Source organism: Meriones unguiculatus, chromosome 3, assembly GCF_030254825.1.
Source record: "Meriones unguiculatus strain TT.TT164.6M chromosome 3, Bangor_MerUng_6.1, whole genome shotgun sequence".
Lineage (NCBI taxonomy): Eukaryota > Metazoa > Chordata > Mammalia > Rodentia > Muridae > Meriones > Meriones unguiculatus.
In genome coordinates, this window is record NC_083351.1 from 171015144 (window position 1) to 171032547 (window position 17404).

The 17404-nt window shown below is 41.5% G+C and overlaps 1 protein-coding gene and 1 long non-coding RNA gene across 3 annotated transcripts in view; one reads left to right on the forward strand and one right to left on the reverse strand.

Moving 5' to 3' along the window:
- Prkg2 (protein kinase cGMP-dependent 2) overlaps positions 1–17404 on the reverse strand; it is a 105557-nt gene that overhangs the window by 41849 nt on the left and 46304 nt on the right. For both annotated transcript variants that reach the window (XM_060380989.1, XM_021658894.2), the window contains exons 7-11: positions 12448–12525; positions 11110–11204; positions 7128–7196; positions 4912–5010; positions 138–291 (exon numbers count right to left, since the gene is read on the reverse strand). In XM_060380989.1, coding sequence (XP_060236972.1) covers positions 138–291; positions 4912–5010; positions 7128–7196; positions 11110–11204; positions 12448–12525 — 495 coding nt within the window. The remainder of the gene's footprint in view (positions 1–137; positions 292–4911; positions 5011–7127; positions 7197–11109; positions 11205–12447; positions 12526–17404) is intronic.
- LOC132653202 (uncharacterized) lies at positions 7074–15634 on the forward strand. Its single transcript, XR_009590970.1, has 3 exons — positions 7074–7211; positions 7500–7595; positions 14824–15634. It is a non-coding gene; the product is annotated as an uncharacterized LOC132653202 (long non-coding RNA).

Here is a 17404-nt window from a genome sequence, read left to right on the forward strand (position 1 = left end):
GAAACTTGCTTCCTCTGGTTCAAAACACTTTAAGCTAGCAATAACAACTCATATATTCCTCCAACATAAGCTGAGAAACAAAACAAAACAAAAAAGGCAAATGCTTCTCTCAGAGGCTTGAAACGTAAACCCCTTACAAGCTCCACTCTTCCGAACCCACCAACGCCCAGTGTCGCGATAATCTCAAGGTTCTGGAATGGGGAGGTTGAGGAGAATCTGGCCACCTTCTCTTTCAGCTGAATCATCTCCAGAGAAAGGGCTTTGGACAACTTCCAGTTAGACATGGAGCGCCTGAAAAGAGAAGGGAGATGTCACACATACACAAACACAGACAGACAGACTGACACAAACACACACAGACATGCACACACATACAAACCCTGAGCTATGCATACCCCGCGAATCACAACCTCTATTCTCACACTGCCTGTTGGTACCACAAAGACTGTCTCAACCTTTGCTAAGGATGCATTTGGTCATAGCTGGGGAGAAAACCAATAAAATCTAGGACACATCACACTCAAGTCAAATAAATACAATGAGAGTAAAATGGGGTGAGGAATTTTGTAGCATTTGAAATACATTTCAAAAAAAAAAAAAAGCTGTCAATCAGTGACCCAGGAATGTAATCAGTGAAGGAGAACAAAATCCATCACATCCTTTGTCATTCCCAGAAGGCCCCACCCACTGAGGATTTCTGCTGTTTGTCAACAAAGCTTTCCACACCTAATGCAGAATAATAACACTACAAGACATGAAACTACGCTTCTCGCTTTACCTTTAAGCATGGCTGTTCATAAATACCCGTTTTGTCTTCAAATTAAAGCTTACTATTCTGAGTTCTATGCGTAAACTGTTACTATAAAAGGCTGTATGCACAAAGATTGCAGATGTATACCTCGAAGAAAAAATACACTTTAACTCACAATTTAGGCTCTCTAGAAATTTTGGGAGCACCTCTCTAGAGGCCTGTCTCATGAATATCAGCTTCAGCTTTCCCTTGCAATGCCTTAAATAAGGTCTGGGGTTAGCAGAGTGGGATGTATCCACCTTGTATGTATGGGGTCCCTGGGTTCAATTCTCAGCATAAAAATATTACCATAGAAATTTAAATGTTTTATAATGTAATTATCATTTAGCAAAGTTCCTATTAAAAATATACTTATTGATTGTTGATCTTAGAGCAGCCTGTACTGTTGGTGTTCTGTTCAGGAAGTTGTCTCCTGTGCCAAAGAGTTCAAGGCTCCTCCCCACTTTTTCTTCTAACAGGTTAAGTGTGTCTAGTTTTATGTTGAGGTCTTTGATCCACTTGGACTTTAGTTTTGTGCAGGGTGATTAGTATGGATTAATTTGCATTTTTCTACATGTAGACATCCAATTAGACTGGTGCCATTTGTTGAAGATGCTATCTTTTCCATTGTATGGTTTTGGCATCTTTGTCAAAAATCAGGTACCCATAAGTGTGTGGGTTTATTTCAGGGTCTTCTATTGATCCACCATTCAGTTTCTATGCCAGTATCATACAGTTTTTACTACTGTTGCTCTATAGTACAGCTTGAGATCAGGGATGGAGATACCTTCAGAAGATCTTTTATTGTAGAGGATTGTTTTAGCAATTCTGGGTTTCTTTAGGGTCTCTGAAAGACCTTACCCTGCAGGGTATCAAAGCAGATGCTTAGACTCCTAGCCAAACTTTGGGCAGACTGCAGGGAATCTTATGAAAAAAGGGGAAAATAGAAAGACCTGGAGGGGACAGGAGCTCCACAAAAAGAGCAATAGAACCAAGAAAGCTGGACACAAATACTCCAACCAAGGACCATTCATGGAGATAACCTAGAACCCCTACACAGATGTAGCTCATGGCAGCTCAGTCTATAAGTGGGTTCCATAGTAATGGGAACAGGGACTGTCTCTGACAGGAACTGATTGGCCTGCTCTTTGATTACCTCCCCCTGATGGGGAGCAGCTTTACCAGGCCACAAAGGAAGACAATACAGCCAGTCCTAATGAGACCTGATAGGCTAGGATCAGATGGAAGGGAGGAGGGCCACTTCCCCTATCAGTGGATTGGAGGAGGGGCATGGGTGGAGAAAAGGGAGAGAGGGTGGGATTGGGAAGGGAAGAGGGAAGGAGCTATAGGAGGGATACAAAGTGAATAAACTGTAATTAATAAAAATAAAATATATTTTAAAAACATACTTATCACCCTGCATAAAACTGAAGTTCAAGTAGATCAAGGACCTCAACATAAAACCACATACACTAAACCCAACAGAAGATAAAGTGGGGAAGAACCTTGAACTCTTGGTATAGGAGACAACTTTCTGAACAGAACACAAACAGCTTGGGCACCAAGATCAACAATTAATAAATGGGACCTTATGAAACTGAAAAGCTTCTGTAAGGAAAAGGGCACTGTCAATAGGACAAAATGGCAGCATTCAGAATGGGAGAAGATCTTCATCAACCCTATACCTGACAGATAGTTAATATCCAAAATACATTTTAAAAAAACTTAAGCAATTAAAAACCAACAAACTAAATAATTCAATTAAAAAATGTGGTACAGAGCTAAACAGAGAATTCTCAATGGAAGAATTTCTAATGGCCAAGAAGCACAGAGCGCAGGGAATCATATGAAAGAAGGGGGAGATAGAAAAACCTGGAGAGAACAGGAGCTCCACAAGGAGAGCAACAGAACCAAAATATCTGTTTTGGGTCTTTCCTGAGACTGATACTCCAACCAAGGACCGTTCATGGAGATAACCTAGAACTCCTGCACAGATGTAGCCCATGGCAGCTCAGTCTCCAAGTTTCCTAGTAATGGGAACAGGAGCTGTCTCTGACATGAACTCAGTGGCTGGCTCTTTGATCACTTCCCCCTAATGGGGGAGCAGCCTTACCAAGCCACAGAGGAAGACAATGCAGTCAGTCCTGATGAGACCTGATAGACTGGGGTCAGAGGGAAGGGGAGGAGGACCTTCCTATCAGTGGACTAGGGGAGGGACATGGGAGGAGAAGAGGGAGGGAGGGCAGGATTGGGAGAGGATGAGGAAGGGGGCTACAGCTGGGATACAAAGTGAATAAATTTAAAAATAAATTTAAAAAAAAGAAAAAAAGAAATGTTCACCATCCTGTCATCAGGGAAATATAAATCAAAATGACCCTGAGATTCCATCTTACACTTTTCAGTATGGCTAAGATAAAAAAAAAAAAAAAAAAAAAAAAAAAAAAAAAAAAAAAAAAAAAAAAAAAAAAACCTCAAGTGACAGCACATGCTGGCAAGGTTGTAGAGAAAGGGCAACCCTCCTCCATTGTTGGTGGGAGTACACACTTATATAATTAATTTGGAAGTTTATTAGAAAACTTGGAATAGATCTACCTCAAGACCCAGCTATTCTACTCTTGGGCATACACCTAAAAGATGCCCCACCATACCACAAGGACACTTGCTCAACTATGTTTATAGCAGCTTTATTCTTAATAGCCAGAAACTGGAAACATTCTAGAGGTCCTTCAACTGAAGAACTGATTTTTTTTTAAATGTGGTACATTTACTCAGCTATTGAAAACAAAGATATTGGTGGATAAGTGGATGGAATTAGAAAATACCGTCATGAGCGAGATAACCCAGATCCAGAAAGACACACTGGTATGTACTCACTTGTAAGTATGTATTAGCCATAAAGTACAGGTTAACCATGCTACAATCTATGGACCCAAAGAATCCAAGGAGGGCCTAAGGGAAGATTTTTGAATCTCAGTCAGAACAGGAAATAAAATAGACATCTTAAGTAGACGGATGGAGGGACCTGGGCGGAAGGGCATGGGGAGGGTAACAAGGTGGGAATCGGGTGGGCAGAGAATAGGGAAGTGGCAGGGAGAAGACTGGGAGAGAGAATGGAAACAGGCGGACATCTCTGGAAGAGGGAAGTTTCCTGGGAGTATATGGGGGTGAAAAAGAATTCCTAGCTGAGAATTTTTGTAAAAGGGGTTAAAGAAGATGACACCTCCTGTAGCCAGATGGAGCATCCAGTGAAGGGAAGACTACAGCAACCCACCCATAAAACTTTCAACCCTACAAGAAGTGTAGGGGTAAATATGGAGGAGAGATTGAGGGAATGGCAAACCAATGACTGGCCCAACTAGAGACCCACCCCACAGGAGAGAGCCAACCTCTGTCACTATTCATGATACTCTACTGTGCTTGTGGACAGGGGCCTAGCATAACTGTCTTATGAGAGGCTTCACACAGCAGCTGATGGAAACAATGCCAAGCAAAAACAGTAGACTGAGCCCTAGGAGTTCTGTGGAAGAGTGGGAGGAAGGCTACAGGGAGCCGGATGGGTCACGGACACAAGGCCCCAGTGGGAAAGGATGCACTTAGTCATGCTGGGACTTGAGGTGCCAGGGTGGGTTGATAACCCTTGGGGACCTCCCCTTTTCTGAAAAGAGGAGAGGGGAAATGGAAGAAGGGGACATGAAAATGGGACTTGGAGGATCTGGGACTGGGCTGGGATCAGGCTGTAAAGAGAACAACAACAACAACAACAACAAAATAAATTAATAAACCAATCACTTTACTAGATTTGGTGGAGTCTAATCAACCTCCTCTACTCACAAATACATCCTTGGGAATTTTTTTTTTAAATCAAACTATAACCCTGCCCTTCACCTATAACCATGTCCTTATTGAGCTAAGTCACCATTTTAAAGCATTCCCTCTATCAGGAAATTTCTCTCACAATTTCCTACTCAACACTCAAAGTTTTTACTTAAAGGCTTAAAAACTTTCCACTGTAGAGTTGCAGAGCTGAACCAGTGTCTCTAGAATCTTCCAGTGAGGGCAGTCTGCAGGGAACTGTGCCCCTGATCTGCTACCACCGGCAAAGAAAACCCTATCCCACTTACTTGGCATGTCTTTTTTCATCATCACGGTTCAGGTTGGCCACGTATCCCTCCAGGTATTTTTGGAGTTCTTCAAATGTCCCGACAGTTTGGTTGAATGTTCTAAATAAAATAAGACAAATAGCCTGTTGTGATGGTATCAAGGCAATTTAATGTTCTTCATTCCCATTTCTCTGTGTGTTTCTCGCATTTATGTTCATGTGGGGAAATACACACACATGTAGCACCCTAGCTTTGGGTGTCATTACTCAGGAACTATCCACCTTCTCTTAGGATGGGGTCTCACGTCGGCGGGATCTGCCAATTAGGCGAGGCTGGCTGGTCAGCAAGCCCCAGAGATAGGGCTCTCTCCACCTCCCTCGTGGTGAGTAACAGGCATGTGTCCCCATGTCTAAAATTTTTATGTAAATTCTGGGGAGAGGATGCAAGGCCTTGTGGTCGCACAGCAAGCACTTTGTTGTCTGAGCCATCTCCAAGCCCAATCGTCTTCTTAAATGCATACACACACACGCGCGTGCGCACACACACAAGCTAGATGCTTTTCCATAAGTAATGGAATAGTAAAGTTTCTGTAATTGTGACTAATTATTGGAAAGTCTGCAGCTGATCCCTTCTGGTAATGACACACAGGAACTCTCAGTAAAGAAGCATTTTCTATGCACCTCTGCCTTGCGGTTTCCCAGGTTTAAACAGCTACAACACTCTAGCTCTAACTTCAAACAGGCCGCACTCATCAGACTGTAGATCCCAAGGGATAGCTGGTCAACCATTTGAGATCTGTCTCTGCAATCCGTGGTCACCAGGAAGCTTGCGCCTTTTTTTTTTTTTTAATTATTTTTAAATAGAGCTATTACTTTACAGTCATTTCACACATTTTTTTCCCACAATTTCAAAATAGGAATGGCAACTCAAACTGTATTCTTCTGGCGCTATCATCAAAAAGTTTGTTGAAAATTGTGAAACAGGGAAAAGGAAATAAGAATCTATGGATTCTCTGTCACTCTATTTTCATGTAAGCCTGGTGCCCTTTTGTGAAGCTGCCATCTGGTGAGCACTTTTCAAACGCCAAGGACTACGGCAGATGCTGGCTCTGCAGTCGCAATGTGCAAATGACATGTTTCTGTGTCCATGAGGAGTTTGTTAAGAGAGGCGTTAAAGAGACTCAACTATGATTAAAGTCTACAGAGTATCCTGAATGGCTCCATTGCTGTAGGCTCTAATCTATTCGTTAGGTGGACAATGTTATTCTATTTTTCAATATGTGAAATTTTCCATGATAAAAAGTATCTTTCCACTACCCTAATATTCTTTAATAGTCTTTCCAGTGCCTCATCTCTATGATTTTATGTTTGGTAAATGCTGCAGACATTAGCCACTGGTGATATTCCAGTTACACCTGTCATTTTACTGATTTTGTTAAAATTTATAGGTATATGTTTTATTTCTTTGACGACACTATGGCTTTACATAGCCAATGGCTCAGTATTGGCTTTACATGAGTTGTATTCTTTGGATTGAATACATAACCAGTGAAAATTTAGATGATTAATGAACAGTCCAAGAAGCCAGGTTAAAAAATAAGCTTTGAAGTAGCAAGGGATACAAAACAAGGCTTATTTTAAAAGAGTAACCTAAGAATGATATAATATTGGTGCATACTATTAAAAATCACTACAGGTGGCCCCACCTCTAGGGAATGGTAATAGTTAATGTCTACTTTTGCTTCACAGGAAGAGTCTGAGCTGGGATATGGCTCAGCAGTTAGCAGCACTTGCTACCCTTGTAAAGGACCCATATTTGATTCCCAGAGCCCATGTCAGGTGGATCCAAACATCCTGGAGCTCCAGCTCCAGGGATCTGAAGCTCTTCTTATCTCCTTGGGTATTTAAGCTCACGTGGCATACCCATAGACACATAACTAAACTGATTTGCCAAAAAAAAAAAACCACAGAATTTAAATCAGTGCATTGCTGATAATTATGTATTGACTTTGCACACAAAATATTTAGCCTGCCAGCATCTGCCGCTGCAGAGACAGATTCTGATCAGAAGTCCCGGTTCCTCCTCATGAATGTTAATAGAATGTGAGTGCTGTGGCTGAGCATTGGCCAGCATTTCCAAGCAGTGACAAATGTGAAAACAGAGAGGGCCTCAGAGGAACAGAAGCCAAGTCTTTGAAAGTAACAGGTGCCTGCCGTCTCCAACATCAGGATACTCACTCTCGATCTATCACGAGGCACGCAACATCATTTTCTTCAGCAATGATATTGGCTGATCTGACGTCATCACTGTAGATGAAAAAGGTAAGTCAGCTTTCACCACAATTAGAAATTAAAAGTCTGTCTTTGTTAGGAACCTATGAGCTTATATCAATTCACAGCCACCAACTAAACAGCCCAAAGACTATGATGTGTATGTATGTGTGTGTTTTTAATAACATGGTATTTTTATATCCAACCCTTTTAAGAAATGGATGTGAAGTGTGTCCTATAAAGGTTATTTACACAAAGAATTCAGGGAAGGTGACTGTACTGGGAGCACAGAAGAATTACCAACTGCGATGTGAAATCTTATCGTGTGTTTTGTCACAGCCAGGAGAGAAGAGTTCTCCTCCATCAAAGGAGAATTACTAACAAACAAGGAGGCAGCACAGAAACTGATAGAGAAATGTCCTGGGAAATGGCCAAGTGAGTATCATACAACAAAACAGTTAAAATGGAATCCAGGCTTATGTTTACAGAGCCATATCAACGCATTAACTGAATACTGAAATACATTCTTGTCATAGGAAGTAAAATGGATGGTTTTTTCTCAGCAAAATCTCTGAAATTAGTATCTGTTGATGATGACTCATACCATAATTAGCACTGCTAACTTTTTTATACATAATGGAGAAGAGACTCTTACCACAGATCTTAGATAGAATGAGTCATTATATATGAGCTGAAGGCAATGTAATTGTCCAATGTAATGATGGATCAAGCATCAGGGAAAGTGTTTCCTTAATGGCCTTGACTTGCATATTACTTTTCTTCTTCTATTAGTTATGAATTAGACTCTAAATAAAGGAACATCCATACAGTGTCCAGTGCTCAGAGATTCACGTAGAGTAACCCAGGAATACTAATAAAATGTGGCCATCACAGGGACAGCGCTGGACAATTTCATCAAAAATAGCGATCATGTAGATCCCTTCACATTTTCTTAATGGGAGCACAGAGAAAACTCAGGCAACCTATCTCCTGTATGGCCAAGAGGCCACTTTATTTCTAGATGGTATCCAAAGACTGTCTAGGTAGTTTAGAGTTTGTCCTCAATTGATAGGTTATCTGCTACCAGATATCAGTGAAAATAGCTTAGTCTCAGTGAATTTTATTCAGAGGTAAGACAGCTGTGGATCAATTTACACATGCAAATAAAAGCAGAATCAGAGACAGAGGTGAAGGTATAGGCAGAAGCAGAGGCAGAAATGGGGGAATAAGAATTCAAATACAGAAAAGATCATCCTGAGTGAGGTATCCCAAAGGAGAAAGACACACATGGTATATACTCACTTGTTCAAACATACAAGATATGATAAACATACTGAAATCTATACACCTAAAGAAGATAAACAAGAAAGAGGACTGGGGGTAAGATGAGCAATCCTCACTTAGAAAGACAAACAGGATGAGCATTGGATGTAGGAGAAAACAAGTAACAGGACAGGAGCCTACCACAGAGGGCCTCTGAAAGACTCTACCTAACGATGTATCAAAGCAGATACTGAGATTCATAACCAAACCTTCAGCAGAGTGCAGGGAATCATATGAAAGAAGAGGGAGTTAATATGACCTGGAGAGGATAGGAGCTCCACAAGGACCAAATATATCTGGGCACAGGGGTCTTTTCTGAGACTGTTTCTCCAACCAAGGACCATGTATGAATATAATCTAGAACCTCTGCTCAGATGTAGCCCATGGTAGCTCAGTACCCAAGTGGGTTCCCTAGTAAAGGGAACAGGGACTATTTCTGACATGAACTCAATGGCAGGCTCTTTGACCTCCCCACCCCCAAGAGAAGAGCAGCCCTGCTAGGCCACAGAAGAGGACTTTGCAGCCTGTCCTGAAGATACCGGATAAAACAGGGTCAAATGAAAGGGGAGAAGGTCCTCCCCTATCAGTGGACTTAAAAAGGGGCAGGGAGGAGATAAGGGAGAGAGGGTGGGATTGAGAGGGAATGAGGGAGCAGGATACAGCTGGGATACAAAGTTAATAAAATATAACTAATAACAAAAATAAATAAGTAAATAAGATGGAAAAAAAAAGAATCAAATACATATAGGCCTAACCACAGACAGGACCTAGACACAGACAGGACCTTGGGTTATGAGTTCAGAGCAAGGGAATACTTAAGGCATTCACCATACATTTCGATTTCCTGATCACCACAGAGATCACTCTCCGCACATGCTACAACTACTGTAGTTTCCCATGCGTGCTTTCAAAGTAACTGTATGTTAAGTGCCATAGATTTATTTCTATGACTAAAAATTTGAAAGAACTCCAGAGACCATTTAATGTCATTTTGAAAACACATAAAACAGAGGCAAGACTGAGCCACAGTCTGCAGTCCCCCCCACCCAAAAAAATCATAAAAATGTGCAAAAAAAGAAATATATTTATATCGACATTTCCTTCCCATTCATTTTAGCTTTGGGCTTTTTGGATGATTTGGGGTGTTGGTTGTCTATGTTAAACATAAATTCTCATGTTTCCTACAAGAAAAAAAAAAACTCTAATTGGCTAGCTGCAACAGATAACACAAATTACTTCAGGTCCAGCAAAACCAGATAGCACACCAGCTCTCAATCAAGAGATACTTAATATCTATACTGCATGTATAGAGCCCTGTGAGTCTTCAAGGTTTGTTTTGCTCAAATGTGGGAAGATAATTAGGATAGTGCAAAAAAAAAAAGATAATTTTATTATTATCAAGGTGAGTTCATTACCAGCTAAAAAATAAGAAAGAGAATCTCAGCCTGTCTTTAAATTCTACTTTGAAATTGCTTACATAATATCTAAAGGTCAATTTATTATGCTTTAGTACTTGGGCTTTCTTTGAAAAATAAGAGATGTATGAATTTTAAATAATCAAATGTGTCTCCGGGTGATTTTGTGTCACTTCCCCTTTGTGCTATAATTATGCAGCCTGCCCTGTAAATCATAAGGACAGGAGCTTCATAAGGGACAGGCAAGGAAACGAAAACAGGGCACAAGTAACTTTTTCTCCAATAACTTTTCTTCAAACATAAACTTAAAATAAAACCATTTGGTATGAATATAAAATTTAAGCAATTTCCTGAACAACTCCAAATTATTCACTTAAAAACATACGTAACTCCAAAAATGTGTCTTTCTCTGAATGCTATCATGCTACCTTATGAAGCTACTTAGAAAAATGTATTTCTTTAGATATGCTGGGGGTTTGTTTGTTTGTTTGTTTGTTTGAGGAAGCACAACGTTTCCCTTGAGCCATTCATCAGCTTTTAAGGACATATTTCCATAACTTAGGTCCACAGTAAATAAATTTGGACTTCAAAAGACAGAAGGGTCACATAAAAATTTCAAATGCATTATAGTAAGCTAATGCTAAAACTTGAAAATTGAGTTCATAACAAGTTTCTGAAAATAAGATGTTTTAAAGACATCCAGAGTATGAAAAGTTGTTTTAAAGACATTTTATTACAATTATTTATTTAGTGTGTGTATGTGTGTGTGTGTGTGTGTGTGTGTGTGTGTGTGTGTTTGCATGCCATGGTGCACATGTGAACATAAAATGACAATCTGGGGAGGGAGAGTCAGGTCTGCTCCTCCATCATGTGGGTCCTGGGGATCAAATTCAGGTCATTAGATTTAAGTTCCTCTGCCTACTGATCCATCTTGTCAGCCCTCTTTTCACAATTCAGCTAAAGAAAAAAACATTTGAGTAGGATAATATTATGAACCACAATAACTTGCTCTAATGTTGTCAGGTTAATAATTTCCTCATTTTTACATTCTTTTGCTAGTATTTTTAAGCTAAGAGTTAATCCAACACCAATCTTGACCTTACTGACGTAAGGTTTTCCGATTATTTCCTGCGTTTGCTTAGTGAGTGCTTGTGACATGGAGAACAGTCCAACCCCTAGTCTGAGCATGATGTGTAAGTCAACAGGCTCACCTGATCAGAGCTTTTTCTCCAAAGTACTCCCCTGTCTGCAGTGTCTTTATTAACTGCGGCTGATCGTGGCCTTCTGTGCTCTGTGTGACTTTCACCTAAACAACGAGAAACAATCCAAAAGAGATACCAAAGTAAAAGACGGATCTGAAAGCACATTCATCAGCTCAAGAGAACCATCTGAAGGAGGGAGCGGAGGAAGCGGAGGAAGCTGAAATAGCGGTAGTCGTCAGGTCACTCCACTATGCTCTGCTCTGGTTAAGGCAGGTATGAGACAAACCTCTGTAGCAGGAGAATCACATCCTAAACCACCCATTCAAATCACCTCCCAAAGGTGATTTTATTTTTTCATATTTTTGGTTTTTCAAGACAGGATTTCCTGGTATATCACGGGCTGTCCTGAAGCTTACTATGTAGACCAGGCTGGCTTCAAACTCAGTGATCTGCCTGTCTCTTCCACTGGAGTGGTGGGATTAAAGGTGGTAGCCACCATGCCTGGCTCCAAAGGACAGCTTTTAAAATGTGAAATCAGTGATTCTTTCAGAGAGATCCTCAAAGCAAATAATCCCAGTCTTGTAGGGACTTTCGTTGCTTCAAAAAGTCTAACAGAGTGGATGGCTTAGTTAAGAATAAGTTTGAGTATGAGTATGAAGTTTGTCCATAGGTAGGCTACATCTTACGGACCTCCAAAGCAATGCAAAATGACGACAGGGAAGAGGTTCACAACTCAATATCCATTTCAAAGTGAAACCGAGGCTAGGCTGTTACATCACAGAAATTCAAACTTAGAGTGTTCTCTATTTGAGCTAGAATTACTGCAGTTTAATATGTTAATCGGTGTTGCCTCCCACTGGCTAGAGTTTCTGATTTCTGTTTATGTATGTCACCATGAATTAATATTTTAAAATGATGACAACAAATGCAATTCCATTATTAGCGAGAATTCTCTCAAAGAATGAGACTTGCTGAGTTCAATCTCCTAAGCCACCCATCATATCTGTTATATAAAAACACTATCCCAGCCCTGTTCTTGGACCAGTGGGCTGAATGACAATCACATAGTCATTCCTAAAAAGGGCCTCCAGAAACAAACCAGCCATTATAGGTGTCACACACACTGAGGCCGCCTCAGAAAATAAAGGAACAGTTTATTTTATTGTGCAGTTACTGACAAGCTACTATGTCATCTGTGGTCAATCACACGTATCCTGTGCATTTACCCCCAAGCCTGGCCCTCGCAGAGAACCCCAGAGGTTCTACCAGAGATCATCATCCTTCCAGTCTGGCTTCTTCCACGGCTACACAGAGGGTACACCAATCACAGTTTAACCTAGCACTTACCTTGCCTTTTGCCAAAATGAAGAAGGTGCTCCCTTCTTCCCCTTCTCTGATGATGTAATCACCCTTGTCATAGTATTCCTAGCAGGAATGAAAAAGAAACAAAACATCATATCAAAAGTGGAGGCATATGACTGAGGACACACAGGAAACAGAGCCCTTTGTGTCCTTAAACATGTGTAGACTCCCTGTGAGCTTACCTTAGCTCTCATTAATACTGTGGTAAAAATTAGGGAGACTTGCTTTAATGATCAGCAAGAAGATTTGTGCCTGTTCTTATCGTTTCACTGAGAACCTTCACTTGCAATGTTCAGTTTCAGTTATGGAGGGCAGAGATATGATGAGAAGAAAGAGCAAGACAACAGTCAGGGAAACACTGTGATCTCACCTCCGGGTGAACTGCGGTATTTAGTAATTGTCTGAAGAGTACGGCAAAGGCTCAGAGAGGAACGCGTGATTACATGGCAGCTTGATTTTACCCACAGTGGGTATGAGGAATGGCATGCTCCATTTCTAAGCCTCTGTGGAATAACAGCACCTAGGAGGGGTGCATATTTGCAACAGGTAGCTCTGCCATGTGCATTGTTAATAAAGGATCCTTATCAGAACAGGTCCCAGACATCAGAACCTACATGAGCAAATCCTGTGTTCAGCATTGATTTATCCTCATGAAATTGCAAATGATCACTTCTTATTTGTGTGTTAATTTTTCTGTCTTTCACACATAGTTGTGTGATTTGAGATGTAGCCACTTGTCAGAGAAAAGAGTACCCTAACCCCTTAGAACACACAGACAGGTCACAGCATCTGCCTCTATGCTGTCTTCATTTGATGTTGTCTCAAGTCAAACAATGGAATGGATTTCTTATTTATTTATACAGACAAGATGGGCTCATTTTTTTTTCTAAGGGGCATTATTGACAACATAATTTCACTCATTGTTTCTTTTAGACTGGTAAATAAGTTCTAAACCAAACTACTTTAATGTGTTCACCTTTCAATACCTTCCTGGTCATTTAAGCAAAAATGGTCAAGGTATAATGGAATAAATCTTTACAGACTGAATATTACTTATTATTCCTCCTGTCAGTCAATACACCTTCTCATTTTCATAGCATTGTGTATACTTAATTAGACATTTCAACATCTCTTAGAAGCATAAGGGCAAAAGAACCAGATTGGAAGCCCAGTTCTACATGGAATTCTTTTAAATGAATACATCAACTGAGAACATTGACCTTCAAAGCTAGGGAAGTAGCCGGTTGCTGCTAAAACAAACAAGCTTAAAGAAATTTCCTTTGGTCAGCTTACAGCTTCTGTGGACCAGAAAGCCCTGGGGGTAGAGGAGAAAAGCTGGCTTTCCTGCTTGGGGCTTTTAAAGATTGCATTTGAGATGTTAGTGGGAACTCTATTCCATTCTAAACCCCAATGAAGGGGAAATCTGCGTCAAGTTCATTGTGGTGGCTAGTTGAACTCATTCATGGGTTGAGATGCATTCTCTTCGTGGCTGTCAGTGGTGGGTTAGCAGGAGCTTCTGAGTTCTTGGGCTCCTCTGCCTGCTGCAGTAAGCCCTGCCATCTTAGAATCCCATGGCATGTAGGATTCTTATCACGGAGTCTCCCTGGCTTCTACTTTTGATTCCACATAGAATGATTCTCTCCTCTCAAGGGCTTTTGTGATTACATTCAGCCCACCGAGCCAACCAGAGATTGGGGGTGTGGCCACTTCTGAGTTCAGTTCTCTCTAGCCGCAGAAGACAATGCTTTCTGAAACGTAGAGAGCATCTTCAACATGGTAAACGTTTCCTTCATAATTGAGGTGTGAAGGAAAGGGACAGTGGTATGTGCTTTACTGTCACGTCTCTGGACCTCAATTTCCTCTTCTGCCAAAGTCAGACTGTGTATCTACTGCACGTAGCAGTGTCTGAGGATGAAGTAGAACTGTTCATGAACTACATGGTAGAACTTTTGATACACACCAAGCATCTAGTGACCGCTAACCCCTGTGGTGAGACTCTCAGAGTCTTCTATGGCTCCCCAAAAAACTGATACTTCTGCTGGTAGTATTAACCATATAGTTAACTTACAGCCTAAAGCATCAGGCAGAGGCAAAACATTTCACTTCTGAGCCAGGCCCACGAACCATTTGACATGTGCATCTTAATGGCATGGCCTAGAGGGACCTTGAAAACCATTTGCTAAATGAAAATGGCAAATTAGCCACCAGTTGACATTCTTGAATGCCAGGGTGAATCTAACATGCTCCTTGGACTGGTCTGTGAACATAGAAATGGATTCTGTTTCACATGAACTATGAGGTTTTTGTATTCACCTCATTTAGCCCAACTGTTCATTTTTTTTCTCATTTCATATTTTTCAGAAGTCTTTACTATGGAGAAGCACCATTTCACAGTGGCAATGACTAAGACCCTTAAGGAAGACCACAACCATGCAACCCGATGTGTCTTCACTCTGTAACAAACTAATACACCAGTCTCTTCAGTAAAGCGGCACTGTCCTACCAGATGGACTGTGGCTGAGGATCTGCTTTCTATGCCTCTTGTCCTCATTCCAACTTCAGTTCCCATCACCCAAAAGGAGCAGAAATGACAAATTTCTAAAGGGCTACCAGACTGTTCTTGAGCTATTACAAAACCTCTTATATGTAGAGAGGTATGGTTTTCATTCCTGCCAACCAGCTAAGTTCAAAGGAGACAAGCTTGAAAAGGGACATTGAGAAAGAGCCTTATTATTTCTTAAAGGGCAGCTTCCCCAGTGGAGCCATCCCAGGGATGATTCTTTGTCACCCCAAACCATGGAAAGAAGGCAAATAATACCGCCCAGTGTGTCGACAGTAACTCATAGATCAGAAAAGGCTGTGGAAATAGGTCAGACCAAAAATATATGGTGGTGATGCTAGACTGGCCAGGATTTGTCAACCAGGGAATGCAGCCAGGCGGGCCAGGGCAGCCACCGCAACCAAAAGGAGCAGGGCAAACAATGTGGTGACTGTCCTGTGGTTCCATCGCGGAGGGCCCCTTGGAAGACCTAGAAGCCATGGGCTCTGTCCTGTGCATCTTCCCTCTGACCCACAATAAGAATTTCACCTTACATGTTTGCTGGATATACCCGTAAAAGCACATAAAATCCAAACAGTCTTTGAAACCATGCCTACACTTGCCACTTGGATTTTGCAAAAACGTTCCACTAAATTGGCTCCATGAACTAGTAATGATCTCCTACTACCCATGGACAGAAAAGCAGTTTTTAAAGCAAAAAGTTTAGAAGTCTAAAATGAGATATAGCAAATGTAAAAAAAATAAATAATAATAAGGAAATCAGTTTCAAAGCAGACTAAGAAAACAATATAAATGGATAGCAGCCCCTAAAGATATTTCTTTTTTTCACTGTAAGGAAGATGCTCCTTTTCTGCTGACCTGTCAAAGGACAATACATTGAGTTTCTATACAGAAAACATAAGAAGTGAGAAGAAAGAACAGAGTGATGGAGGAAAAAAAATCAAAGATAAGCCCAGGCTTCCTCGCAATCTAGAATGTGTGCTACAAAATCTTCATCACATGTACAGATAATTCTAAAAGCATGTTATAGACCTGGGGAGATAATCAGTAAAGTGATTATTTTACAAGCTTGAGTACCTGAATTTGAAGCCCAGAGTCATATTTTTGAAAGCTGGATATGGGAGCACTTGCTGGTAATCCCAGCACAAGAGAGACAAAGGCAACGGGATTCCTGGGGTTCACTGGCCAGGCAGCTTAGTCTAATTGGTACTTTCAGGCCAATGTGAGACCTGATGGTACCTGAAGAATGACACCCGTGATTCTCCACTGGCCCCCTTACACACATGCATACACATGCACACATACCGTCACACTCACCCAGACTACAGATAACACACACACACAGACTAGATTTTGAGAACATGGCTGAAAATGGCAGTCTCCGGACTGAAGAGGCAGAGGTGGCTGACTCTACAAACAGGTTTCTCCATCCTTTTTCACCCCTCAGTGCTTCTCAAGTTACAATGAGCATAAGAATCCCATTGGTGAAATGTTAAAACTGTGAAATCGGCATTCTCTACCAGTTTCTGATTCAGTAAGCATGGGACAGCACCTGGGAATCTGCCTTTCTGCTGGCACCCCAGGTCTGAAGGACAGACACTCACACCTCCCTCCCCTGCAGTAACTGGAGCTCTACGAAAGGTACAAAGGTAGGCATCAGGATGGCAGGATTAAAGAGCCACTGGGTCAGAATCCAGCCTTCTGACCCACGCCAGTTCTGTTCTTTGCACAGTTGTCTACCTGAAAGCAGTTGCTCTTGCCTCCCCGTCTTCTCTGTGATGACCCAGGGTCAAAAGCCACATTAGAATTTTCATTATTGCCCATTGTCACCACTCCAAGCTTGCATCCTGCTTTAAAGGCTGTCCTTAGCTAGATTCTAAAACACAGCAGTGATTGCATGCTGTAAAACTCATTTTTTTAAACTGATTTCATTTGGGGTTCTTTGAAACCTCTCTCTTCCAACCCCCAACTCTAGAGAGGAAAGAGGAGGCTCATGGGGAGAGGGGATGCAGACCCTTTTACTTCTCCCAGCTGTTTAGGGTCAATAGGTTCTTGTGGGGGTTATACCAATTCTCCATCAACAGCAAACACAGGACGTTTCCTCCAAGCCACCGTGTTGAAATGTTTCTCTCCATCTGTCTCCACTGGCTATCTCTGGTCTCTCCAAACTGCCACTGCCACATGGCACCACGTCATGCCATACTCTCTGCTTCTGGGCTCTCATATTTATGTCCTTGGAGCCCTAGACCATGCCCCTCTCCATGCCACACAAGGCAGGCCATTACCACCTGTCAAAGGCCATGCCCCACAGGAGACAGTTATCAGCTGTGGACAAACTAAAGCCCAAACTAAAATCCCACACTTGGGATTAAAACCAAAACC